The 27,822-nt window shown below is 39.5% G+C and overlaps 1 protein-coding gene across 4 annotated transcripts in view; it reads left to right on the forward strand.

Moving 5' to 3' along the window:
* The window catches only part of FCHSD2 (FCH and double SH3 domains 2), a 162,807-nt gene that overhangs the window by 76,883 nt on the left and 58,102 nt on the right, over positions 1-27,822 (forward strand). For all 4 annotated transcript variants that reach the window (XM_037376732.1, XM_037376735.1, XM_037376731.1 and 1 more), the window contains exons 4-8: positions 10,763-10,839; positions 12,310-12,454; positions 17,447-17,580; positions 18,972-19,026; positions 19,484-19,612. In XM_037376732.1, the coding sequence (XP_037232629.1) occupies positions 10,763-10,839; positions 12,310-12,454; positions 17,447-17,580; positions 18,972-19,026; positions 19,484-19,612 (540 nt within the window). The remainder of the gene's footprint in view (positions 1-10,762; positions 10,840-12,309; positions 12,455-17,446; positions 17,581-18,971; positions 19,027-19,483; positions 19,613-27,822) is intronic.

Genomic DNA, 27,822 nt, shown 5'->3' on the forward strand with positions numbered 1-27,822 from the left:
GGTTATGGTCTCGCTCAGCAAAACAGAACTTGTGGAGATAATTATGGGGAAGGTAAAAAATTGAGGAGCTGTTGCTTTTTGCCTTTTGGTTTGTTTTTTGAGGGGTTTAGTTTGGTTTTTTTCTCCTAATTGGTGCTTTGCTTTTTCCTACAGCACCAGGTCCTGATGCTTGTCTGTCTGTCTCTCCACCAAGATGGAGATCCCGCTTGGGTGGGGGGACGGAAGCGATGAGTGTTTTGGGAGACCGTAAGACTCAGTTTTGTACATGTTGCAAGTGGTTATTTCTCAGCAGTTCAAACAGGAAGCTGTGCAGAGAAGAAACATACCTCGACCTGACAGCAGCGCTAGTTCAAATCCCACATCAGATGCCTTCAAAGACATATTAAAGAGGTGCTTTTGGCTTGTCTCCCTTAAAATAGCAGAAAATGATGGTGAGGAAGCAATACAGGTCTCTCGCATCTCCTCCTCCACGGGCAGTGCTTGCTCAGATAAGGTTTGTGCAAGTGGCTCATTTGAGACAGAGGAAGGATGTGGCATTTCTTTCACAGAGTGCCGGAGAGACGGGTGGGTCCAGTAAGCATGAAAGTGGTTCCTCTGAGTGAATGATCCAACTGCTTCTTTCTATCACTTTTATATTGCTATTTGAATTACATTTTGCATGGGTGAAGATGTTGTGTCCTGATAAACTTTGAATTAATGCTAGCAATCAGACCTGTAACTGGAGAAAACCACGTGTTCAGCCATGACTCTGTTCTCTGAATACCAGTTTTATATAGTCTGCGCATCAAAACTTAGAGTGAGGGAATCTTTACAAATGGTGCTTTGTGCCCTGTTGCTTCCCAGCTATTCTGGAGCCTGGAGAAGATCTTGAATAGTTTAAACAGTTTTGGGTGGCTGCAGGAGGTGCAGCAGTCTGCCAAGGCTGGCTGTGAGCAGCAGAGCTGGTAGCACTTCTCTGCTGGCATCTTAGCACGTTCCTCCCAAATGCTGTTTAAGGATGGAGGTTGGAAGAAACTGCGCTCTTCCTCTCTGTCAGGGGTTAGTTAAATGATGGTGCTGGCACTTCTAACCTCTGCTTCGTGGGGTCTGAAGGTAAAATATCTCCCATTGACAGATGCAGGGTTCTGCAGACCTTTCTGTTGCAGTGTGGCACCTGCTACTTTCTAAAACTCGCTGATAGAAAGCATCTTCATCTAATAAAAATGCATCAGTCATTCTCCATGCTGAATGTTCATAGAATACTAAATAGATTTCAGAGGCTTTGTCCTTAATGCCTAGCGTGCTAGTCAAGGCCCAAAGTTCCTAAAAGTTTACCTAGAAATATAAAATTAACTCAGCCAAACATTGTATTGTCTAGTGTGCTGGGCAATGGCAAAGAGATCTATTTTATAAGAATCTATGGAAGACAATGGTGCCCTGTTCAGTAATACTCTACATGACTTTGGTTTACCTGTTAGGAGTGGGGATTTGCTCCAGAAGCACAGACTTTTGAACCAAGAGCAAATACATTTCTTCTCCAGAGCTGCTAATCTGCCTTCAGCTACACAGAAAAGTGATACAGTGGGAATCTTTTGAATTCTTTTAATGTAATCTAAGGTTTTGCTCTTTCCTGAGGTTTTGTAACAGTTTTGTAGTGACTTTAAGCAAGCTGGCTATGAAAAAGGACTCTGTGCATAGATTTATGAAGGACAGCTTCACAGTCCAGAAAAAGTTACTGCACACATAGGGAAGAGTAGCTGTATGTGGTCTAAACACAAGCTACTTATATTTTGAAGACTAAAAAAAAACCCTGTTTAGCAGTTTCCCACATTTCAAACTCAGTCTGGGGGATAATTTTCCTCAGGCTGCTTCTGCTTCTCTTGTTGTCTTGGAGAGTTGGGGGATGTCTGTTTGCTTGGCATATTGTAACTCCTCATAGGTTCATAGAATCACAGAAGGGTTTGGGCTGGAAGGGACCCTAAAGAGCACCCAGTCCCACCCGCTCCCCCCAGCCCAGGCTGCTCCCAGCCCCGTCCAGCCTGGCCTTGAGCCCTGCCAGGGATGGGGCACCCACAGCTGCTCTGGGCAGCCTGGGCCAGCGCCTCGCCGCCCTCACGGGGAAGGGTTTCTTCCTCATGTCCAACCTAAATCTCCCCTCTCTCAGCTTCAAGCCATTCCCCCCTGTCCCACCACTCCCTGCCCTTGCCCAAAGCCCCTCCCCAGCTTTCCTGTCGGCCCCTCCAGGCACTGGGAGCTGCTCTAAGGTCTCCCCGCAGCCTTCTCCTCCCCAGGCTGCACAGCCCCAGCTCTCCCAGCCTGTCCCCACAGCAGAGGGGCTCCAGCCCTCTGACCAGCTCCGTGGCCTCCGACGGGCCCGCTCCAACAGGTCCGTGTACTTCTGATGCTGAGGACCCCCGAGCTGGACGCAGCGCTGTGGGGGGGTCTCAGCAGAGGGGAGCAGAGGGGCAGAGCCCCCTCCCTCGCCCTGCTGGCCATGCTGCTGGGGATGCAGCCCAGGGCACGGGCAGCTTTCTGGGCTGCGAGCGCACATTGCTGGGTCATGTCCAGCTTTTCATCCCCCAGCACCCCCAAGCCCTTCTCTGCAGGGCTGCTCTCCATCCATTCTCCACTCAGTCTGTTCTTGTGCTTAGGATTGCCCTGGCCCATGTGCAGGACCTTGCACTTGGCCTTGTTGAACTTCATGAGGTTCACACAGGCCCACCTCTCAAACCCAGTTGAGAGCAAGGTTGTGGAGCTAAAATTGCTGTGTCTGCAAGAAGAATGTCCCTAAACTTGAAGCTGGCTCTCAGTACCAGTCAGGCAGCCCTTCAGTGGATTCAGAATATGAAACATGTTGAAATTCTCACTGGACCATGCAATAAGACAGTTTTGCATCAACATAGACATTTTGTTAGGAGTAATTTAGCAAAAGGCCTGAAAAATAAACTGGAATTTTCTGAATGGCAACATATCTCTAGTTTAGCAATTTAAAGTACATAATTTAGAAAGTGGAAATAATTTCTACAGGTGCATACTCAGCTTGGACGCGGTAACTGGTTTCATTCTAGTGTGTAACTTGCTCAGAGTTAGTAGGATCTGCAGTTCAGGTATGAACATGGTGCCACATCATGAACTTGACAGTTAGTTTTTGAGTGCCTAAAATTTGGAATCCAAAGACAGGAGAACTTAGAGAAAAAGCATACAGTTTGAAGCTTAGTAAAATATGGGTTTATTTCTTAAAATTCATTGAACTATTCTGTGAGAATACTCTTAATAACGGAGGTACGCAGATGAAGAGACTTCCAACATTTGTTCTGACAGAGTAGTTACAGGGTAACAGGTCTGTAAATAGAGAAGGTGCTGGGTATCTTAACATTAGGGAGGTTATTCTTTCATGCAATGGTATAAAATGTATGCTAGGGAAGTGTGGTTGGGATTAAATGACAAAACTGTGGTGAAGAATATTTGGAAAATCATGTAGATATCAAGTGATTCTTTGTTAAAATGAATGCGTTTTCTTAGGACCTGTCCTTAATCTGGTACTAGTCAGCATTATCATTAATAGCCTGGATGGGGGGCGTAGGATGTATGCTCATTCAGTTTACTGATACTGAGCATGGGTGGCAGGTGAGTTTACCAACAGTACTGAAGTTTAAAATCTGCTTGCAGAATCAGTGTGCTGTCTTTTAAGTGTTGGATACAACGTTTCAAGGAAGGGTTTGGACCAAATGGAGAGAGGCCAGGGGAGAACAGTGAAAATGGAGGGCAAAGAAACTAAGTAAGTTACAAATTAAAACTGAAAAATTTAGGTTTGAATGAAGAGGCACATGTTTACTTTAAAGCATTAAGGAAGTCTTGAAACACTAGACAGGCTTCTAATATTTAAAAAAAAAAATCTGCTGTATTGCATGCTGCAGATTACAGTAAGTGTTATTAGGCACATCAGAGTAAAAATAGTTAGGTGTTGGGATAAGACTGCATGATCTTTCTCGAATGGTCTTCACTGGTGTAGGATCATTCCCCCTTGAACCTGGGGGACCATTATATAGGTAGCCTTTTGCCTTTCCTTTCTGTGTGATCTCACAGATACGCCTTCTACCAGTGGAATAAGCAATTTTGGGGAGTGGGCACTGGGTTTTTTTAATCCCTTTTAAGGATTGAATAAAATATCGCTAAACTCCAGAAGCAAGACATTTTGGGAAGAATTAACATGCTTCCAGTGAAGTAACAGGTTTAGCTTTAAGTTAACAAGTTAACAAAACCCATGAAGGGTAAGAGATTTGACATTTCCTTTTCTAAACCTCATTGTGAGAGTGCCCTAGGTGACGTTTAACTGCTATAAATGACTTTCTAAGCTTTCCTCTTTGTTTTCCTTTGCTTTCTTGTCATACTTCAAATATATATATATATATAAAAAAAAAGGCAGGGGGGTTGGTGAGAAATGAAGCAGCTTGAAAATGAATTGAGAGTGAAAGAACGAAACTCCGTATTTTTTGGAACTGGATTAATCTAATGGTAGGAAGGAATAGCCCGTCTCCAGGAAGAAGCAGCAACATGATTAGAGATGCAGCTTTACACTAGGTAGCCAGCCTTTCCTGATGTTTCTGGGGAGTTCTACAATTGGTGCTGCAGGCACACAGAAACCTCTTTTATTGATTGTTTAACTATATTAAAGGCAATGCAGATAAACAGTCCTGGCATAGTTTTGATCTGCTCCTTTTGGAAAGTGTTGGGATGCGCTGCAGAAGTTCATGTGCTGCCTGTTACGTGGTTTGTTTTCATTTTTATTTGTGCTGCAGCAGTGCTTTAGTCACGGTCTCATTGCCTAAGGCCCTGTGTAAGCTCCGAGCAAAATAATTGTGTCTGACAGTGGTTTTGTCGTCAGCTTATAATGTAAATTGGTCCAAGTCATATCCTGCGTGGAATCCCTGAATTGAGTCCGCGCTGAAACGGAGTTCACTCTCATTAAATCATTAAAGGTTTTATTGAATCTAGCTCTAGTAAATAAAAATACCACTTGAAATAATCACTGTGAACAGTTAATAACTATCTTGGAATTTAATATTGAGACAAAACTGTTTTTCTGTATTCAGGAGCCAGAGTCCTCACCACTCAGACTGCATTTTCTGCTCCCACACGTTCCCTTCTCCCTGTCCAAATGTTTTGAAGATTTTGGCAACAGCGTAAAATATGTTTCAAGTTACTCTTCAAGCTTGTGAAAAAAACATCTGTATGATCGATAAAGCTGTCTACTAAATTTTTGGCACTGAGTATCTTGCAACATGTTTCGTGAGTCAGACTCGTTGAGCTTGCTGAAGTAATGTAAAATCTTACTGAGTTAAGAAAAGAATCTGAGAGCATGGGGAAAGCATGACTATCTGAAATGCCTTTTTTGGATGCAGCTACATTTTTTTTCGTTTTTATAGTAGAAGCGTTCTTCAAAATGTAGAAATTTCACATACCTCAGTTGTGTGGAGTTTTTCCCTTCTCTTTTTGGAGGATTCTCTGTATACAGCAGTTTCTCTTCAGTCTCAGCCAGATTACTCTCCTACAACTAAAAATGTGATTTTAAAAATAGCTGATAGCAGTCAAAATGCAAAACACTGCAAAAAAGCAAACATTTTACAGTGGCAAAAAAAATCTTGATGTACCTGTCAGTTTTATTTGTGAAGAACGAGCAGTACTGAAATAAAATGGAATTTTCCATCTTACATGCAACTCATAATAACAGTCCAAGATCACAGATTATTTTTTTTTTCATTTAAAAATAACACAAAACCAAACTCTCTTGTGCATGAGCAACGGATGGGTTTGGTAATAAGAATTTATGCATAATAAACTATTATTTTTTCTTGCTGCTACTGGAGAGCCTTAATTTGCAGGTGTTGAATAGCACAACTAGCTTTCAAACCTCCGTGAAGTCAGTTCGGTTGGCAGTAGCCTCGCTCCTCCCAGAGAAGAAGTGAAGAGAGAGATGCTAAAAACTCCTCCCTTGTGGACTGTTTGTCTGCCAGAAGAGTACTTAGCAAACAAAGTAAGGCTACGTAGTAAACAAAATAACATCAGAACGCTGCTGCTGTGGCACGTACTACATGGGCAGTGATCTCCAGAGTCAGTCAAGCAAATTGCCTTGCATGCGTGCGTGGGGAAAAACAAAAAGTATTATTTTTTGTCACTTGGCAGTGATCAGTGCCTAAAAAGTTGCCCTTCAGACTAGAAAAAAAGTGTTTTAACATCATGCAGTAGCTAATGAATATTAAACATAGAGGACATCATCTTCCCAGCTTGGAGTTGGCTTCAGGTAGGAACTCTCCCCTTTTCTCCTGCTTTGATTTTCCTTTGCTTCTTCTCTGTTGCTGACGGTTTCAGGGTCCCTCCATCACTGCAGACAGCATGGCCGGAGGAAGCTTTTCAATCACAGACTTGTTACAGCAGCTGCTGTCCATATGCCCTTCTCCTCCGCCAGGCACAGATTTTGCATGTTGCCTAAGGCCTCACCTTCTGGCTGGGCTTTTTCTACCATCCAGTTCCTTTTTCCCACTCGGGGGGGGTGGATTATTTGGGCCACTTGCTTACAGCCTATGTTGGTGTTCCTTGGATCGCTGATTATTGGAGATTACTCAGAGGACAGTATTCCTCTCGCCATCTCAATTCAAGGTTCCTTTTTAATGCAACATAATAGCAAAGTGTAGATTTATTTGTAGAAATGAAAGTTACAAGTGGTTGGTTGATTGATTCTGCTCTGATAAAGAGAAGTGATTGAAGTGATGCAAGATACTGAAACCACCTAAATGAAAAAGAGCACTAAATTTGTCTGGTTGATAGGTATTTTCCAAAAGTCGGCATTGCATCAGTGTCTGCCATGCTTTCTGCAATCAGTAACAGGTTTTAGGGGTCCTGGCTGTCATCAGCACCTCTCAAATATTACAGATAAAGATCTTAGGGCTGCTTTGAAAAGGATGGCTGCTATGACTTTTTACAAGCTGCATAATTTCCTATCAATTATTTTTTTAACTTGGGACATCTATCTCTTTCCTTTTCTGTCAGTAATTACTTTCTGTTAGTATTATAGCTAATATTAATAGTCTTTCTTCTTCCTCCAGTATCTGTCACAACTGGCCTTATTAGAAAATACCAGTAAATAGATTTGAGGTAAGGTCTGGTGATTGTAAACATCAAATAGGAGCTGCAGCACTGGGAAAGAGGAATTTGAGCGTACGTGAAACTGGGCTGATTTTTTGATGGTCTTTCCATTCAGCAGAATTTCATTTCTAGGTGTTGATTCCTTGGATGACTGATTGACACAATTTTATGTCCCATCCATCCATCTGTTAGGCAGATCTGCAAACAGTTGAAGTACCTGTGAATGTGAAATATTAATGTTTTCGTAGCATAGTGATGCAACATGCGTTTTGATGGAGAGGAGGAAGGAAAACCAAGACATGGAAGAATGATAGGTATCGTCTTCAGATGAATTAAAGTTGGGTTTGTGTGACAGCCTCTCTATTTACACTGGTTCATATTTACTCTCTCTAAATCCTGTTTAATGTGTTAATAACTCACATAAGCGGAGTCGCCACGTATGTTTCTTTCAACAAACGGGTGAGCAGAGGTTGCACAATGCTTGCAGGGGAGTTCAGACATTTTTGACCTTTTGTGTCGATACTTATTGATAAAAAATAGTGTACTTTAAAATCAATTGATTGTTATTGCCATTCAAAAATAATTAACTGAACATTTTTTTCAAATTCAGTGATACACACCTTAGAATGAATCTGAAAAATTAAATCAGGAAACCTTGTTTGGCAGCCACTGGAGAGCAGACTGGTTTTGTAGTTTTGATGAACTATGGTTTTACATATTTATACTAAAAATTGTTTTAGTGTTTCTTCAGATATCAAAGGTTTTGAAGGCAGGTCCATGCCTTTGCACTGTACATGGAGGTGCCCAGCACAGCGGGACACAGGGCTCGTGAGCCACGTGGTGGCTGGGGATGCAGATACACTGACCTCACAATATTGCTTCTACTGAACACGATTTTAAGTCATGATACTCCAACTGTCCTTAGCCCAACAAAAGTGAGGAAGGAGAGGTTTTATGGATTTTGCTCAACTTTGGGTGGGGATTTACATCGTCATTTTTGATAGCCTCTTTACTCGGTGAAGTGCTGTCCCATTCTCTAAAATGACGTTTAAATAAATATTAAGGAAATGTTATCATCAAACAGTACTGAAATGGGGAAAGCATTCTGCAGGGACTTCTGTTCTTGCCACTCTACCAATTTATTATTGCCTTTAAATATCATTATCTCAAACCTGTTACATTGATCGATGTGCACCTTTGAGGAAGGAACGAGCACACTCCTGGGCTGCGGGTAAATTCAAGCAATGCCAAAGGTTAAAGAACTGGTTGACTTCCCCGCTTGAGCCCAACAGTGGCATTCTTTGTTTCGGTATGGCAAAACAAGAAGTGTTATGGAGAACAGAACAAGGAGGATCTCACACAAAAAGATTACACTCAACATAAAGTTTAGGAAAGCAAACCTACTAGACTGGTCTAATGAAAAACCATACATGTGGCTCATTTTGTATGAAATGCCAAATCTTCATGAACAAAATACTAAATGATTAGGCATCTTCACTATGCAGCTGGAGCCCTGTCTTCGACAATTCATTGATTTTGGTGGTGAGCTTGTTTAGTTTGGAAATAAATGATTAATCGTGCTACTTTTATCATTGATTTGCTGACATCAGTATTACTGAGGGTTTCTGTGGCAAGAATGATTTTATTTATCCCTGTTGTGTCTTTTTTGCATCTTTAATTTTTACATAGCTTGTCCTCAACTGCCAGTGAGGGTTTTTTGTGGTTAGTTTTGTGTTTGGGAATGTTTGTTCAGCATCTTGGGGCAGATCTCATGGGTGGAGTCTGATACAAAAGGGATGGAAACATGAAAATAGCACCAGGTACGGGTACCTACTAAAGCTCCAAATCTTACCATGAATTGCTCTCCCAGAGGTAAAGGAAATGTTACTTTGCCTTTTATCTGGCTTTTTAAACAGCTGTCCAATGCAACCTGTGCATCTTTTTTTTAAAATGGAAGAAACTGCAATGAAAATGCAAGAATTTATAGTTCCAGGCATAACTTTACCTATGAGCAGACTTGTTGACTGTATATTTGGACAGATATGTTCATGTATTGTATGTTCCGTGATGAAATATCATTGTGGAATTTGAAAATGATCCTTAACTGAGCAAAAAGTGCCATGGAAGTCAGGGAAGTAACCTGAGAAGACATGGAAGCTCGGAATGGGAAATAACAGCTTTCAACAACTGGCTTCACAAGGACTATTAGCATTATCCGGCTGTAAGCATCGTTAACAGCAAAAACTGGTTTGGTTCAGAGCAGTTGGCATGGTGAAATAGATGTATTTAATAGGAGGGAACACAAATTTTCTGCCAATGATATATTAGCAACAATTAACATTTTTCTATGTGAAAATGTCAATCAGATTGTAAACTCAATAATAAATTTTTAGTATCCAATGGGCTGGTAAGACAAGAATGAAATCTGGTTGTGCTTTTTGAGATACTTTCAATGTTTTTCTCTTAGAGAACTTAAAGGCTATCCTAGCAGGTGGTAGCATCCTGGATATAGTATGGCAAATGTAAAAAAAATGATGCTGTGCCTTGCCTCTCATTGAGTGGGTTAGATGCAAACATGTCCCACCCCAGGTGTTTTCTCAGGATGTACTCTTCTGGAAATCATCTGTGTGGTTGATTTTTCTTAGCTGGAAAGGGAATTTCAACCCAGGTCTCCCACTTCTTTGCTAAGTAGACTTTTATAGGAAAGCTGGAGAGTACTTCTCTGGTGATGGTTCTTTTGAAGAAGGAACAACACTGCTCAGTGTTCATAAACCCGTTATCCGGCTCTGCAGGTTGGGTAATATACATCCTCTTGCATTTGATGGTACTCAATTCGTAAGTGATGGATACTGTTAAATGAGATTACAAGTGAAAGGAGGGATCGCTGCGACAGTGACACACCCTCCCTTGCATTTTTCACAAATTAAATCTTGCTGCTCTCTGAGCTTCAATATGAAAACGTTGTTACTGATTTTCTGAGACCGTGCAAAGTGAAATGCAGAGACTAAAAAGCATCATTAACATTAATAATTAAAAATGAACTGCATTTTTTGATCTCTGGTCTGTTGTAATCCTCTGAGTAAAGGCCTGATCCTATGAGCAGTAGAGCTTCTTTAGTTTGCTGATAACGGTGCAACCGTGAGTGATAAAAGTTGAGCATTTCAGTCTGGGCACATAAACGACCAGATATTTCATTGCTTCTCAGAACCCCATGTCCTCATTCACTTAAATAAAAAATTTTATTCTTATATCTGTGACAAACTGAGGCATTTTACTGGCAAAATTCCTGCCTCTGACTATGCCACATGCTGCTCAAACATCTTCTGTATTATAGTTTCACTGGAGGTAGGTTACAACGCAGAAATATTTTTAGAGTTGAGGTGTGCATGTGTAGATCTCAGCTAGAGTCCCTCTGATTTAAAATATAAACATTACATTCATTCATTGTTCTCAACAGAAACTAAAGCAAAAAAAAAATATTAAAAGGGGTGAAAATAAGAGTCTTGCATGATAGTAGTTTGCTAATACTATGAATCGATTCTTTCTTTATATGTCAGGTTATCATTTGTCTGCTATGAGAACAAAAAATGTTAATTTAGTTACTTCTTATTTTTAACTTTTTTTCCCCTTCTTTTAACAGAGCATTCAGAAGCTGGCTAGCCAATACTTAAAGAAAGACTGGCTTGGAATAAAAGCTGATGAACGAAGTGATTATAGGTAATTTAACAGTTGGATATCTTGAAATGGCTGTCTTTATAATTTCAATTTGTATAATTATTTTACTTAATGAAACACTGCTCTTCTGTAGTTAAAAGTTATTTTTTAATTTGTTGTAGATCATTGCCAGTTAAAAATGAAGCTTTGTTTTCCACTGAAATTCTCAGAATAGTCTTAAATAGATACTTGTTCCTTGAATAATTTAGGAAGATTGGAAAAACAAAATGGCATGACAGGACAACTGTGGTTGTGCAGCATGTTTGGTTATTAGTGCTTGTATCTGAATATATCTTTTGATAAATAGCTTTCAGTTAGAGTAGTAAGCATGTGGATTTCTGCATAGGAAAATACAGCAACAGATATCTTGTTAGAATGCCATTCTTCATGAAGAGCACATCTGACAGCAAGGAGGAGGCAAAGCAAGAAACAGTTGTTTACAAAACTTAGTTTCATTAACATAAAAGGTGGATCATAACATGAAAACAGAAAAGACTCAGTTACTGAAAGCCTCCTACCTTTGAATACTACCTCCTAAATATTTTGAGAAAGTTTTAAGATACTGTATTTTAATGTGTTCTTTGTATTCTGACACGTTTTATTTCACACAGAAAGAAATAGTTGATAGATTTGTGTTTTAGACTTCCAGTACCTTCACACCACCTGTGTATCTAAGAAGAAAGAAACCTAATTATCAGTCTTAAGTGTATATAAACTGCTCCCATAACACACCCTAGGCCCCTGCTAGCTGCAGTTTGCTCCCCACTCAGCAAGCCTTTCATGCCATCAGATACACCCACAGTGCCCAGAAATCTTCTCCAAATACCTGCCGCCCCCTCACTCCCTATGACCACGTCCTTGCGCTCTGCAAGCTCCAGCGACCTTTCCTTTCTGCCAGCTGCAGGGAGATCTTGTCACCTTTCCCCACTCTCCCTGCTCAACCTTCTCCTTCCAACTTGGGCACTTGGGAGCTTTTGTGGTGAATTACTGGAGTCCTGCAAAGCTCACTACACAGCTGTGGTTATCTTTGGCACATTACAGGTGATGAAGGATCTACAGGTAGCCAAGGTAAAATTGATGAGCAGTCTGTAACTACCTGCCTGATTGCAAGATGCCTCAAATTCATGATCTTAAAAAAAATTGCCATCATCTGATCTGGCTCTGGCTGCTGCATTCTGTAGGGTCTCTTCCACTGGAGCTTCAACCAAAAATGTTCAGCCAAAAATCACAAAACAGGGACAAGAAGGAAAATGTTCGGTAATACTGTTTTTTTGGTAAAACTTTGGTGAAAATTTTTGTTTAAAGTACAGATATTTGCTAGATCAGCATGAAGGATTGCACTGTAGCATTACTCTTAAAAGCAGTCCCTGGAAGAATGTACGCTACTGTTATGTAAACGAACCTGTATTTTCAGTGTAATGCCTGGCCTCCCTTTCTTCTTTCCCCCAATGTTTCTGTGTTTCATTATTTTAGGAGCATGTACTCAGTTTGGAAGTCACTTTTAGAAGGCACGATGCAAGTGGCCCAATCCCGACTCAATATCTGTGAGAACTATAAAAATTTAATTTCTGAACCAGCCAGGACTGTACGGTGCTTTAAGGAACAGCAGTTGAAGAAGGTATTCGCGCTTTAACAAGTTCTTTAAACTTTTTGTCATTTTTATTTGTAAAAAGTGGTGATTATGAATCTTTTAGTATGGTACTTCTAAAATATGTAAATGCTTTTCAGTCTTTTCCTATGGATGTTGTTATAGAAGTAATATAGCCAGCTTGTTGAAGAGGGATCAGAGTTCAGAATTACATTATCTGAAATGAAAATTGCTTGGAAATGATTCTTTTAGAATACAATACACAGTAGGTCAAAACTATCTCTGCAAATCTAACATCGTGCTGTGGCAATGACATTGGATGGGTTCTGCAGTGACAATTGCGAGTGGGTTCTGTGAGAATAGGCTCTGAATTTTAAGAAAAGGCCTATCTTAATTAACCCTGAAGGAATGACTTGTGAAGTCTTCAAGATGTAGAATACAGGTTATCCAGCCACCCTCCTGTAAAGGTATTGCAAGTAAGTGTTCTAAAAGCTGCTGTAATTACTCTGTTAATCCGTGCAAAGAAAATGGCATGGTTCAAGGGAAAAAGTAAACTTGACATGCATTTAATTGGTTGTTGAATTTGAAAGTCATTTAAGAGGTCTCTATTGCACCCGCTTAATACAGAATGTGTTTCAAATAAAAGGCAGTGTTCCATCTGTTTCCATAAGGCAGTAAGACATGTTTTACAACTACAGTGATGTGTATTTATGTAAAGCGAAGTACTCTTCATATTTTAATTATTTTGCGTTTGTGTTCTGTGGATTTCACTGGAGTGAGGAGAAAGCCTCCTGTTTTAATAAGTGAGCGTAGTTTACACAAAGTCACTACTGCACCAAACATACATGTTTGGAAGTATTCAAGAACGATCTTTTGAAATGCTCACTGTCTGGCTTGGGTGAAACGTAACATAAGGGAGGAAACAGAAACGGTGGTGGAACAGACTTTCTCAGACGTTAGTTGGTAGTTGTAAATATTCTTACCATAAATTATTGTTGAGTGTTTATTAATGTCATCTCTGGGCTTAATGTGAGGTTGGCTGAATGATCCATTCAAGGTAAAAGACAAAAACCCCACCCCCAAACAACACACCATTTCAGTTTTGTTTGCTAAAGAGTGGTGACAACTAACTGTAACTCGCCTAGTTAGAGGTTCTAGAGAAGCATTTTGTAAAATATTTGGCTACAAACTTTTAAATAGATGTATAGCATAACATGAGCTCTCAGTTTCTGAACAAATTATTGTACAGCTCTTAGAAGCACGTGCAATATCTGTTTTTGTGGAGGAAAAATGAACTTTATTAATGTTATTTTATTGTCCTCTGGAATTTTATTTTCCTGTGAAGCTTTCCAAACAACACTGTAACAATTTTATAGTATCATAACTGGGTAAATAATCCGCATTTTTATTCTTCTGCAAGTGCTGATGGTTCAGTGTTTATGAGTCAGGAGCAGAAGTAGGGACCACTTCCTTAAATTTATGTAAATGATAGAGGTTCCTTTTTTTCTGCATTTTTGAACTAGCGGAACAAGTTATGACAACTATCAGGGCAGTACTTCAGGTTCAAAGTATTCTAACAGCAATATACTTTCTCTACAATGTGAAATAACCATCCACTTGGTGGTACTAATTTTCCTCCACGAGAAATTTGTTGTTTTATACAGTGCAATCTCTCACCCTTTCCTTTGGATTTCCAAACAGGTAAATAATCAGTTACGTTAACCTCCATCCAGACACAAGCTTACCAAAATTGAAATTCAGAGTTAGTAAAATACTTGTAACATTACACTGGAATGGCCATCTAAAACTGAGCTTCTGTTAAAAGCAGTGTCCTCTTCCAAGATTGCAGTAGGTATTGAGTTGCTCTTGATGAGAAGCCATCTTTATTTTCCAGATGTTTCTGTAAACCTTTATTTCCTTGACTTGATAGCATATAAAAACTTCATTTTTTATGACTCATTTTAATACTAAACTGGAAAAATTCCAGAAAACCTCATCATAATTCGCTGAAAAAATTGCTAAATCACAAGATCTCTGGAGCAGGGGTAATAAATGGTCTCTCCTGTAGACCATGCCTGAGCTCTTCAGAGAACCGATCCCCGGCTCTCCCTCAGCAGCTCTTGGACGCAGACGAGAAGGCTGTTTTGAGGGCAGCAGCCCACCCCCTGCCGTTATCTTTCCCCAGAGATTTTGTAAGCTTATCTCATAAGCGATGTGCGGTTTCATACTTTGGCCTTGGAAGGTAAGGCAGGGAACTGCAGTGTACATTCATCAGGTATCTTCAGGAATGCTGGTGTGGCCGCCGTGCCGACATTTGCATGGATCTGTATCAGAAGACTGGAAGGCTAATAGAATAAAAACAGTCTGCATGGAGGCAACGCAACCAGCAGCCACCTCTGTCAGCTCTCTGAAACCGATGTCTACCCAACCCAAACCCCCTAAATGGCATCCAGTCTCCTGACAATTTTTTATTCTCCAGAGATGCAAAAGCAAGATTATTTTATGGTTTTCAAAAGATCATGTTAATAACTGGGGTTATTTGATATTTTAATTTTTTGATGCCGGCAGGATACTTCAGGGATCAAAATACTGATTGCTGTAGCAAAAAAACCCAGTCCTTTTGAAATTATTTTAGGTCTCTGTCAGCTGTCTAATATATACGGATTTTTCTGCCTTTCATTTGTCAATCATACACTCAGAGGTCTTAAAAAAAACCCAGTCCTGCCTTCCACCACTCCCCAAACCACCCACCACAAAGCTTACCTTATAGAGCCCATTGCTTTATTGGTCTGCACACATCAAATACTGGATTTAGTGTGAAGTTACATGAACTTTTATGTACTTTATAACCAGTAAGGAATTTGACTTTTTTAGTGAGAGCAGAATTGTGTGGTGGGAAGACGAGCAATTTCTATTGACTGAAACAAAGAGAGTTTTTTTTACAGGTGGCTGGATGTTATTTTAACTATTGTTGAATTCTGTGAAATTAATGTTAGGTTGTTGCGTAGCATCACCTTATTAATCTTGCAGTGCTTGTAAAGTAAGTTACATGCATTAATAATTCAGTTCAGCAAGTGGACAACATGGGGCACCTTAAGTGAGAGGAGCTGTAGAGAGACTTTTTACAAGGGCCTGTAGTGATGGGACAGGGGGAATGGCTTGAAGCTGAGAGAGGGGAGATTTAGGTTGGACATGAGGAAGAAACCCTTCCCCGTGAGGGCGGCGAGGCGCTGGCCCAGGCTGCCCAGAGCAGCTGTGGGTGCCCCATCCCTGGCAGGGCTCAAGGCCAGGCTGGACGGGGCTGGGAGCAGCCTGGGCTGGGGGGAGGGGGCCCTGCCCCTGGCGGGGGGTGGGACTGGCTGGTCTTGAAGGTCCCTTCCAGCCCAAACCCTTCTGTGATTCTATGATTCTGTGAAGTTGGGCATGTGATAACGATGTGAAAAGGGGTGGGAGCTTGGGCCTGGTCTTTGAAGGAGAGAAATGCAACTGAACAGCCAGTTGGTTTCCTTAAGCTGGCTTGGGGCTCTGCCTCTTGAGTATTGCCTGGAGCCTTCATTGACCACATCTAGCCTGTACTGTCTATAATAATTAAATATAAATGCATTGAACTATCACTCTTCCATATACTTAAGCTACTTCGGGTAAAAGAAAACCTTTGCAAATCTCTTCAAAATTAGTATAATTCTCTAGACATTGATAATTCACATTTGTTTTGTTAGGTAGATCCTTTCTACTTAACATAGATCCTTTCCCAGAAAGTTATTTTTTTTTGAAGCTGATAGGATGTTTGGAGAATTGCTGAACATTTTGGTAATTGTTGTGGGTTCACTGTCAGCAGCTCAGCCCCATGCAGCTGCTTGCTTACTCCCCTGGAGAGAATCAGAAGGGTAAAAGTGTAAAAACTCATGAATTGAGATAAAGACAGTTTAATAAGCAAAGCAAAGCAAGGAATTTCTTCACGCCTTCCCATGGGCAGGCAGGCGCTCAGCCATCCCCAGGGCAGCAGGGCTCCATGACGCATGGCAGTGACTTGGGAAGACAAACACCATCACTCCAAACATCCCTCCTCTTCCCAGCTCTTATTGCTGAGCATGACGTTGTAGGGTATGGAATATCCCTTTGGTCAGTGGGGGTCAGCTGTTGCAGCTGGGTCCCCTCCCCGCTCCTTGTGCACCCCCAGCCTGCTCGCTGAGGGGGGGTGGGGTGTGTGTGCGTGAGAAGCAAAGACCTTGCTGCTGTGTAAGCGCTGCTCAGAGACCCCCAACACGAGCCTGTGTTGTTTACACAGTTTTGATCACAAAACCAAAATACAGCACCATATTACACAGAAAGTTGACACTCTCCCAGCCAAAACCAGTACAGTAATTTTGCTGCTATTCCTTTGAATATAATTTTTTGACATTAAAGTGTGGTAACGCTTGTTGGGTTGTATGGAAAATGAATGGAATTATTTTCACTCCTTGGCTAGCTTGCTACGCGTTTTAAGCCTCTAGGTTTTCTTTGTGGACAACACTGATAATCTGATTTGTTGCATTTCTTATTTGTTGGAAAGCTCTCAAAAATAGTTGAAGAAAAACGAGCTCTTAAAATAACATTTATCACATTGTTCTTGTCGCTGTTGTGTTTTGCATGGTAGCTTTTGTCTTACGTTTTAAATTTCAGACAAGGAAAGATTAATCATTTTTGTATCACCTCCAGTAAATTGCCTTTGGATTTTTCCCAGTTGTATTCCAATTATTTCAAATAATTACCTCATCCAAAGCTTTCAGAACTTGTAGGTTTAATTTGCAAGTTATCATTGAATTTGAATAGTTAAACAGCAGCAGAAAGAAAGAAAGAAAGAAAAATGCGGTTTTATGTTCTGATCAGCTTTAAAAGAAAGGCATGAATAATTGACCATGAATGACTTGGAGACCGTGTTGTTCCATATAAAATGTAATAAAGGGTAGTAAAATGATGATGATGGTGTTATTTGGGTGCAAAAAGACATTAATGTTTTGCTTCTTGAATGCTTTTTATCAGTGCGTGGACCAGTTGACAAGGATCCAAGCTGAATTACAGGAGACAGTAAAAGATTTAGCCAAAGGCAAAAAGAAATATTTTGAGACTGAACAGATGGCTCAAGCAGTGCGGGAGAAAGCTGATATTGAGGCCAAGTATGTTTTTGTTATAGCATATGTATAAATAATTGCATGTGTATAAAGTAGATTTGTACTTGTATTAGTTTTTACACTTGATATTATTTTAGAAGGGAGATAATTGCTTTCAATGAACTTATGCCTTTTTTTTTTTTTTTTCCATTTTTGCTTATATACATTTTTGTAACCATTTCAAGCACGCTGCTACCCTGATAGTAAAGTGTAACTTTTTTTAGGCTGGGTTCTTTAGGAAGGAAGTTAAACTAACTGCTTTAATTTGACATTTTCCAAGGACAGTGTGTGAGCTGGCACTCTTTTTGGTATTAAAGGCTGCTTGCCTCATTTTCTCTCCACAGCTGTCATATTTGGTATCAGTCCATTTCAAGGGGGAGAGGGGATGTGATGCTGTTTTCCATTTTTCAAGATAAATTTTTGAAACTTTAGGGTTTTATGCTCCTTGACATCCTAAAGAGATTGATTTCCTTCCTTTCAGGAAAGCAACTCACATGTTTTCAGTTTGGAGTTTGGCCTGTCTTATGGGAGTTTGCCTCACCTTTGTTTGCAAAATTATTTATTTTTTTAGATTTATTTTTAGAAATCACTCAGAATTGTTCTCAGGGAATGAAAAGAAATTACAGTTTCATTAGAGGTTTTTTCTGTCTTTCACTTTATGAGGGCTCGATGAAAATACAAACTTTAATAAGATTACTTTCGTCAGGTATTATAGGTAAAAAAGCTCCAAGAAACAAACCAACAAAGCAAGCAAAAACTTGAGGTTGGGAATTTGGGGATAGATTCATACTGCAGTATTGTTCAGATTAAAATAGCTATTTACTTGATTTTTTTTCTTATTTACTTTTTACGCCACTGTCTTCCAAATAGCTAATAAAGTCCTTCTCAGATTTCTCTTTCATTAATCCAGTTGTGAAAATCAGAATAGTTCTGCTTTGAAAAATAAGTGTGTGTACTCGGGTACTCCTCCAGCTTCCTAGAATACAATTTCTAATGATTTTGAATTAATATTCCTTCAGATGACCAGCAGTTCAAATTTTTAGCACTTTGTGTCTAGAGGGCTAACTCAAAATGCATCAAACGCTACAAATAACCCAAGTTGCAGCCGCCACCCAATTTCCCTTTCATGATGTATTTAAATTTTGTTCCAAAATCAGGGTAGGCTGTGTAAAAGATTTCAGAACATGCAATGAAGATACCATTGATGTAGCTCAGCACGTTTAGTAATATTTTCCTTGATTGTTAAACTTTACTTAATGTTATACAAATAAAAATGAACGCATAAAAAAATTATTTAAATTAAAATCTTGCAGAAGTGAAGTGCAGTGGCCTGTTTATCCTGTACTTTTGTAGAAATGGTATAAGACAGTAATGCATTCTGTTAATTTCTGTTTTAGGTCCAAACTTAGTCTTTTTCAGTCAAGAATAAGCTTGCAGAAGGCAAGTGTAAAGGTGAGTGTAAGAAAAACTTACATTTTGCTGCTAATTTCACGTGGCATATGACCAGAGTTGTCTGGAATTTAGAGATGACTGACATTTCAAAATTATATTGTCAGAACAAGTGATACAAACAAGTGCGAAGAACACTCTTTGAGCAGTCAGAGTGCAGAATCACATATGACCAAGTTTGCAAGGAATTTTTTTTCTAATGGGAGCTATAACTGTTCTTTGAAGACCACATGAGAAATTACCGCTGCATGAGAGAAAAATACGTTAGAAATCTCTTTACTTTAAGCTATTTATTTTTATTTATTTATTTATCTACCTTAAGCTTTACTCTTAAGCTATTAATCCCTTAAAGTTTTGACTATTAATACATACATATGCATGCTAATTTACTATTAAGACATGGTTTTGTTGTTTAATTTCTCATGAGTACCTATCTCCAAACTTTCATTTCTTGTTGTAGTTAAAAGCACGACGATCCGAGTGTAATTCCAAGGCTATCCATGCAAGGAATGACTATCTTCTCACTTTAGCAGCTGCTAATGCACACCAAGATCGCTATTATCAAACAGACTTAGTAAACATTATGAAGGTAAGGAAGATGAATTATGTATGGGAGTTGGGAAGTGTGAAAATGTAGAAAGCAGAATGGGTGAAGTACAAGATTTCGGGCTGCTTTGCGACAGCAATGTTGAGGTTTCCAACATGCTGCAATATATGAGAGTGCAGTAGATAGATCCTGCAATAGTTTGCAGGAATCTTGGTACCAGTTATCAAGCTCCAAAGCTAAGCAGTCACCTTTATTATTTAGTTCACTTTTTTTCTGAAAAACTCACTTGAATAAAGGAATCAAGCTTGTAAAACTAGGACCTGTATTTTCCTATTATGGTTGACCTTAAGCAAGCTGGAGAATTTTTAGTTCTTCAGTAGCGTATCACATAATCCTTTTTTTGTATCCAGTTATCTGATCAGAACATCTCTTTATGGTATGATTAATGAATATATAGTCATTAAATACCTTCATTTCAAATGATGAATTTTAGAGAATAGCAAATCAGCATTGCTGTTCTCACACATGGCAGCTTGCCATATCAAGCTGAGAGTTGATACTTGAACTCACAGGAAATTACATACTTAAAAAAGTTTAAATATGATTGCTCACAGGTTGGTTTTTTTAAATACCATCTTAGATTTACTTAAACGTATGCTATTCCTGTATCTTAGAATTAGTTACAGATAAATTGTAAAGTTTGTAAAATCAGCTATTTAAAGCTAATTCACACTTTATGTAGTTGAATTTTATATATTGATGTTTTCAAAGTTTTATTTAAATTTGCTACATACAAACTGTTTCCAGGTGATGCAATCAAAGCGACTTCGAAGTCTGTAATTTGCATTTAAAATTGCTTTATTGAAGAACTATCACTGTATTATAACAAATCACTGTATTATCAGCGTGCTTTGGCATACCGGGAGGAAAAAAATACTGATATGAAAAGAAGGTAACCAAAATAGAAAATGAGAGCATCAAGCGAGGCCTCCAAGGGCTTCGTATATGTAATTCCATTATATCTTGACTAAGTTAACTACTCCTCTGGCAATATATGCATGCCTCTTAGAGTAAATCAGAGCTGTTCTTATAAATTTGTTGCTGTGTCTAGTGTCTGACTTCCTGGAAGGCTAAATCAGTTCTGGGTATCTCAGAGGCAGTGCAGGTCTGGTAGTCCTTGAGGCAGCAACCCTGTCTTTGCTCTGTGTGTGTGTGTGTTTGTGCTTTTCTATTAGTAAAACATGCTGACTAAATGTTTAGTACATGGAAATTATTATAAAATATTTCCTTATAATACCAGAGATAAAATTATTAATTGATGCTTACATAAGATAATTCCATGCTTACATGCATAGTTGGCTGCCATAAGTTAATGCTTTCACTCTGAAGTAGTGTCAGAAGTGAATTTATTATGTTCGCAACAAAACAAACAAAAAGGACATTTGAAATAATAAAAAAAAAAGAGCAGATAGCCCAGGTAAAATTGTGACTGGCTCTGGTGGACTATGGCTGTTCTCATCTCAGGGCACTGCAACATAATTCCTGCGAAGGAATTCTCGTTTCCTTTGTACGTCTGGTTGCGTTTTGTGTGTATTATGAGCTAAGCACATAGTGAACTAGACAGGATCTTCATCTCTTTGAGTTTCCATAAACATTTATGTCTTTTGGATGGTGTGGGCTTTCTGTGCTGTGAAGTCAGGAACCCACAGATACCCCAGGAGCGTGGAGGTTTTTATAATTTGCAATAGAACATCAAGGTGAAAACCACTGAATAATTTTTGAAAGGCTGAAAAATACAATAATGGAAAACCAAGTCATGCTGGTGCCATTCTTCTGCATGTGTGCTGTTGTCCATAGGTGTTCTACATGCATGGGATCCAGTTGCTAAAGTCGCTGCTGGTCTACGGTGGTTTGTTTACCCGGTTACTGGGCTCCGTCTTATCCAGTCCCTTCTTTTGTAGAACTTAGTATGAATCTTTCTTCATAGTGAGCTTTTTTTTTTAATATGGAAGCATCTCTGTGCAGCCTAGTCTATATAATAATTTTACTTTAAAATTATTTTTAAAATAAGCTTTACTGAAAACCTATGTTGAAAGTACTTTCATCGAGCCAAGTTACTTTGGAGGGAAGTGACAACATTCAGGGTTCTTCTGCATCTCTCGGATATTTATAGTAGTTGAGTCTCCTCATCAGGTAAACAACTGTGTTCTTGATGAAGAACTGTAAATGTGGTGGTTTTGCACTGTTACTCATGAGCAGAAATACGTGGGAGTACACCCACATGTCTTTGCAACAGGCTCGTTCTTTGGAGTAAGGGAGAGAGTAAGTCAAAGACAAGGTCTCCAATTGAAATGGCTACTGAATGTGTTTTAGAGGAGGGGTTTAAATCCTCAGGAAAATCAAGTGCAGTGTGTCACTGGGCTCCAGCTGCATTCACCCAAGAGCTCTAAGGTAAATTCAAATGTGAAACTGCGTAAATACAAACAGCAGTGTGTAATCTGGTACTAAAACCTGCCCCAGTGCCAACAGAATGCAACAAGTGTGTCCCAGCCTTTGCAAAGGGGTCCGGGAGGGGCCCTGTGAATTCTAGATGAAGAAATCCAATTCCCTACCAGGCAGGGTGATAAAACCAGTGCAGTGATGAGTGGAGGCAGTTCACATGCGGGTAGGTACGATACAGTGGGAACAATCAACGTGAGTTATTTTGAAGAGGGAAAGCATCCTTGAAAAAGAGATCTTGAAGGAGTCAGTCAGCCTGGGGATAAGGGTGATTCATCTGATTTGATGTCTCGAATTTGCCGGGAGCTCTCAACAAACTTCCCCCTCAGTCTCTGCTTACGTAAAAGAAGGAAGTTGTTACAGGTAGGGCGGTGAGGGTTTTCTCATAGCTTAATAGCTGATGAAGAGATACAGAAGATGTAGAATTAAAGTTAATACTTGGGGTTTATAAGGGAAGGAGATTTGCTGGCAAGGTTCTGGTTTCTCTCTTGCCTATCTCCTCATTCTGAGATGTGTGTGGAGACCATGCTGTTTAAAGTACTGAGAAAATTATTATTTTATTTAGCATAACAATTTAACATAAAATGGAGAAGGAGCTGAAGAGAGAGGTGATGATTTGAAGATGAAGAATATAAGCATTATATATGAATTATAAGCAAATGTAAAGCTTTATGACCAAGAGATGTAGTAAGATCTTGACAATTTTGGGGTGACCAGGCAAGAAAAGGCACATGAAAATAACATTTAAAAGAGAAAAGCAGTCAGTTGGGGAGAAAATTGTTGCCTACAGAATAAAGATCTCTGCATAGCCATTGCTGTTTATGAAAGAGATACTGGAACTGGAAAACAAAGCGAAGGATAGAGAAATGGAAACTTCATCTATTAAACATTCTAATTCTTCCTGTAGGTAACAACACCGGGAAGGGAGGTATTCCCAAAGGGTGTCAAAACCCCTTCTAGGCAGCGCAGTTCTTGTTTTAGTAGGTTGAGTGGCAGTGTGACCCAATATACGTTACGTGTTGTAATACAGCTGTAGTGGCTAAACTACATATAATAATATATATAATAATGTTGATTTATGTGTTGAGATTGACATTCTAAAAATGTGCCTTGTATTAGTATATATTAGTAATTCCTTAAATACTCCTGTAGTGTGGCCACCCTGCTCTCTGTATTTCTCCATTTAGCTGCTGTTGAGCTGGTAACACCTTCTGTTTGAACTCTGCAGGGCTGTCCGGGTTTCTAAATCACATCAGGTCTCTCCTTAAACTGCTCAGATTTTATCTGCCTTGCAGCACTTTTGGAGTTCCTGCCTTCTTGCAGATACTCAGCTTCTTTTGTTGGTTCTTTCTTGACTGAAGTGCTCAGACAGACCTAAGCATTCCTGAAAAATTCACTTCTCATACCAGCTGCCCTGTTCGATGGCAGACTGGAAGACTGACTCCTGTAAGGAGCAAGTAGGGGTTGTTGAGCAGAATCACTGTCATCTCAGACATCATAGGAGTTAGTTATTTGGTGTCTGCTCTTTCAGGATGAGCTCTGCAAATCGTTTATCTCCACTCTGTAGACCAGGTGAGACTCCTGCCACACGCACCGTCTGTATAGTGAGATGTGACTCTAGTACCAACTGAATTAGTTTGTTTGAAATCAGGTCCGTTACCTCACCTTTTTATCAGGGAAACTATTTTTGTATGTGGCAGATAGGTACGTTTTGAATTATTTTCAGTTACTGAATGTAACCTGTAGATAAATCCTTTACTTAAATAATACTTCAGAATGTGACTTGTTTAATACCTTCAGATTTGAAAAACAGACCACCCCACCTTCCCTGCCTTCAAAATCTCCCTGCTCCTCACCTTAAGTATCGTTTTACAATAGAGCCATTAGAAATCATGTGGAAAGTGGGAAGAAAGTAATTTTGTTCCGTTTTTTAAAGACAGATCTTATATATCCTTTGTCTAGCATGGTTGTTTTCAGTGGCATTTAGGTATAAAATGATGGCTGTTTGGTACTGCTTCTTTGGAGTACATCAGTATGGATTTCACTAAGAGTCGAAGCTTTCCACGTTTTTCTATTTAGGTTACCCAAAGATGATAAAAACTTTAACTGATAAATAGTAGATTGAAATAAATAAGCTGATTTGGCTGTCTTTTGTTAGCTGTTTTCTTCTTGTTATTAAATTCCCTTTTATTTCAATTTGCTAAAACCTAGGTCTTACTTAGTGACCATTTGATCCAAAGGTGGCAATTTGTGTGACTTGACTTAAAGAAAGCCTTCTGTGCACATTTAACAGGTTGTAATTTTATAATTATGCCTTCAGTTTTCTAGTAACCCAGCTGTCAAGAACTCTTTTGCTACGCATGTCCCTTGACTCCTACTTAGTGAAGAGGGCAAACCAGTGATTATTACAGGATGTGCACATGAAAGGTTGGTTGTTGCATCCTGTGCAACTTGAACTGAACACTGACGGGTGATGTTAATGCATACCTTGGCTTGCCCACAGCTAGACAGTTGTTTATTAGCACTAAATCCAACAAAAGTTCATAGTATGTTAAGAGAAGGAGGAGTGGTGATATTTTTGCAGTAGCAGCATTCATTTATGCTTGTATTTGTGAAACATAATGTCAGGAAAGCATGTGTTGTGGCTGAGAGACACCTTGAGTTACTCCGTGTTCAGAAGAAGCCAACGTGGATTTTGTTCCTTGTATGTGACTCAGAAATGCTGCTGTTGTGCTGTCCTCCAACAAATGAATCGCCAGTATACATCGTGGCCTTATTTAGTTTGCTGTAATAACCAACAAATTGACATTTCCACTGGCAGGATTCCTGGTGACATACAGCTTCTGATAATTTTCAGTAGTTTAGAATATGTTACTTTATTTTGCAATATTTTTATGTAGAGGAGAAGAAATTACTCACTTTGTTATGTTTGTAACTGTGAAAGCCATTACAAACAAAACAGGGATGCTATGAAAGAAAATACAAAATGCTTCCAGCATTTTTGAAAGAATCAAGAACTGGTTTCTACAGTGCCATCCTGGTTTACCAAATACTACACTAAATAAGAAGCAAAACAGCTCTAGATCTCCCTTTAGCAAAGAGTTTAATCCTGTTTGCCTTTTTCTGCATCTGTCCTTTATGTCCAGAATTTACATCTGGACATAACAAGTTAGGCCAAGACCCAAGCTCTGCATTTCAGTCTCTGTAGTGAAAATAAAACAAAGCCTAGACTAAGCATCGTGAATGTTTTATTCTTTTGCCAGTTTCCTGACAAGCTGCTTAGGAGCAGTTACCATCACCTGATTGCTAAGGTACAGCCGGCAAACGCTCGGAGCGTACACTGTCTGCCTGGTGCCGGCATGCTGCGGAGGTTTACAACTGAGGTCAGAAGGAAGTGTAAGATGAGGGTGAAGCAAATTCAGGCTGTTTTGATACCTGACTTTTTAGAAACTTTATTGTCATTGCTTTTCATTGTGTACTGCTCTGCTCTGTTAGGTCCTCTCATGAACCACCTTACAATATGACTTTGTAAAGCAATTTATAATGAGGAAATGCCGATCTAAAAAAAAAAAAAGGGGGGAGGTGTCACGACCATTGAAATTGTTCGTAGATTATTTTAGTAGGAAGAGAGAAGTAAAATTTCAATTTATTTCAAAGTTTATGTTTTTATAGATGACACAAGGGTCATCTCAGCAGCTTATTCCATTATAGTCAGTGGCACATGGGTGCACATGTGCATGTGAGTCATGGGGCTCAAGACCATCTCATCTGAGCTTCACATAAACCAATGTCTTTGAGACAAAGTAAAATATTTTCATAAACTACTTTATTTTGTTTCTGTGGTACAGTTTCAAAATCTGTTGCTTTCAAGGATTTCCCTTTTAATGCTTGTACTTCAAAGTTGATATCTTTAAAGAAAATCTGACTTAAGATTTCAAAAGTATTTTGTAGAGCTGGGTCATCAGTGGAGCTTCATGGCTGATGCCAAACATACAGTCACCTTTGTAGCTATAGCAGTCCTGAATGGTATAATTGGGTATAATTAAAAACAAAACAAAAAAACCCAACCAAACAAAAAAACCAAAAACAAAACCAAAAAACAAACCACGACACCCCACAAAAAAGAAATCCCACCAAACAGTTGGCAGTCACTACTGATCCAAACGTTGGGGAACATACACAGATACTGACGCTTTTTTTTATAAACAATGAAAAATTACTGATAAGGTGGAAAACAGTAGCAGCAGGTATTTCTAAATAAAACTGCTTTTTTTAAAAAAATGCATCATACCTAGTGTGGTCTTTAGTGTTGAGGACTGCATTGGAGGAATAGTGTCAAAAGCTAGTGTGCTTTCTTATTTTTTTGTCTTTGTGGTTTCAGTAGGGGTTTTGATATTGTTGTATTAGTCATCTTTTATGTGTTTTCTGTACTTTCCAGTTTGCTTGACATGAGGAAATGCAGCTGTATAATTTGGCTCTTACTCTTGATGAGGGTTCTTGTGGGGAAATGGCAGTTTTAAATAGAAACTTCATGTTAGGTAATTTCCCCGGAACAGATCTTCACTTACGCAGGGGTGATAATACCGGGACATGTTGCAGCATTGCTTTGTTAATTTGAGAGATCAGTTTTTAAAATTACAGGTGATGTGTACCGTTTTCACATCCACGCCTGTTTCTTAGCACTGTCTTGTAGAGGAAGGGATCTGTCTGGCTCCTGAGGAATGAGCTGGCAGTCATGGGGATTAAGGTGAGTTGGGGCATTACAAGGGAACACCAAGGAGTGAGTATAGTGCCGGGAACACACAAGTGAAGAAGGAGACTTCTGAGAAAAAACTCGAGTTTGCTCAGCCTAAGAACAGAAAGGACATATAACAGTCCTGAGTGATCTACAGCTGCGTCGTGGGCACATGTGGAGAAGACTGAGTCACTGCCTCAGGCTTTTCTTTTCAAGGTGATGGCACAGTGGGAGGCGCACAAATTGAAACCCAGGAAATTAGGATTAAATGTAAGGGAAAATTTTTGCTTTCAAGGCAATCTCACAGAAGCAGGGGCTCAGGGAGGGGAGAAGCCTCATACCTTAGTGGCATTGAGAACTTGACACAGCCTTGAGCAGCCTCATCTATTTGGCCCTGCTCTGAACAGAGGTTGCACCGCTATCACCCTTTCAACCTAAATTATTCTATGATTCCATGAAATCACATTTTCTGTTAAGAAGATTCTGCTTGGGAACCCCTAACTTCTGCTTTCTGGGCTTTTTTCTGCCATTAACTGGAGTAACTGCATGGGTCAACAGAACTAGAATATTCATGTTTGATGAACCCTGGTTTTTCTTTAATAGCGTTGTTGGGAGGTTTGTGAAACTGAGTTGACACGTGTGTTTCAGTTTACTGAGCACTTTTAATGATCATTTGAAACAAATGTAAATACAGACTCCAAACATGACTCGCACAAATGAGATTCAGCTGAAGCTGGCAGTGTGCATAAAACTGACCCAATATTGAGGACTTGGGGGTTTTCAGTTAGTAATTTGATTTATGCCCAGAAATTAACAGGATGTGTATGGCAAATGGTTCTTTCCTCTGGTGACTCTATTTGACTTGAAAAGTAAGCTGACATGTTAGCTGAAGGTCTTAAATTGTCTCAGGAATGTTACCCTAGCAGTGGTTGGACACTGTGTGTCCTGTATAAATAAAAGGTTAACATTTACATGAGCGCATATTTCTGTAGACTGGAGAACAAGCAGGACCAATATT

This window comes from Falco rusticolus, chromosome 2, assembly GCF_015220075.1.
Source record: "Falco rusticolus isolate bFalRus1 chromosome 2, bFalRus1.pri, whole genome shotgun sequence".
NCBI classification, from domain to species: Eukaryota; Metazoa; Chordata; class Aves; order Falconiformes; family Falconidae; genus Falco; species Falco rusticolus.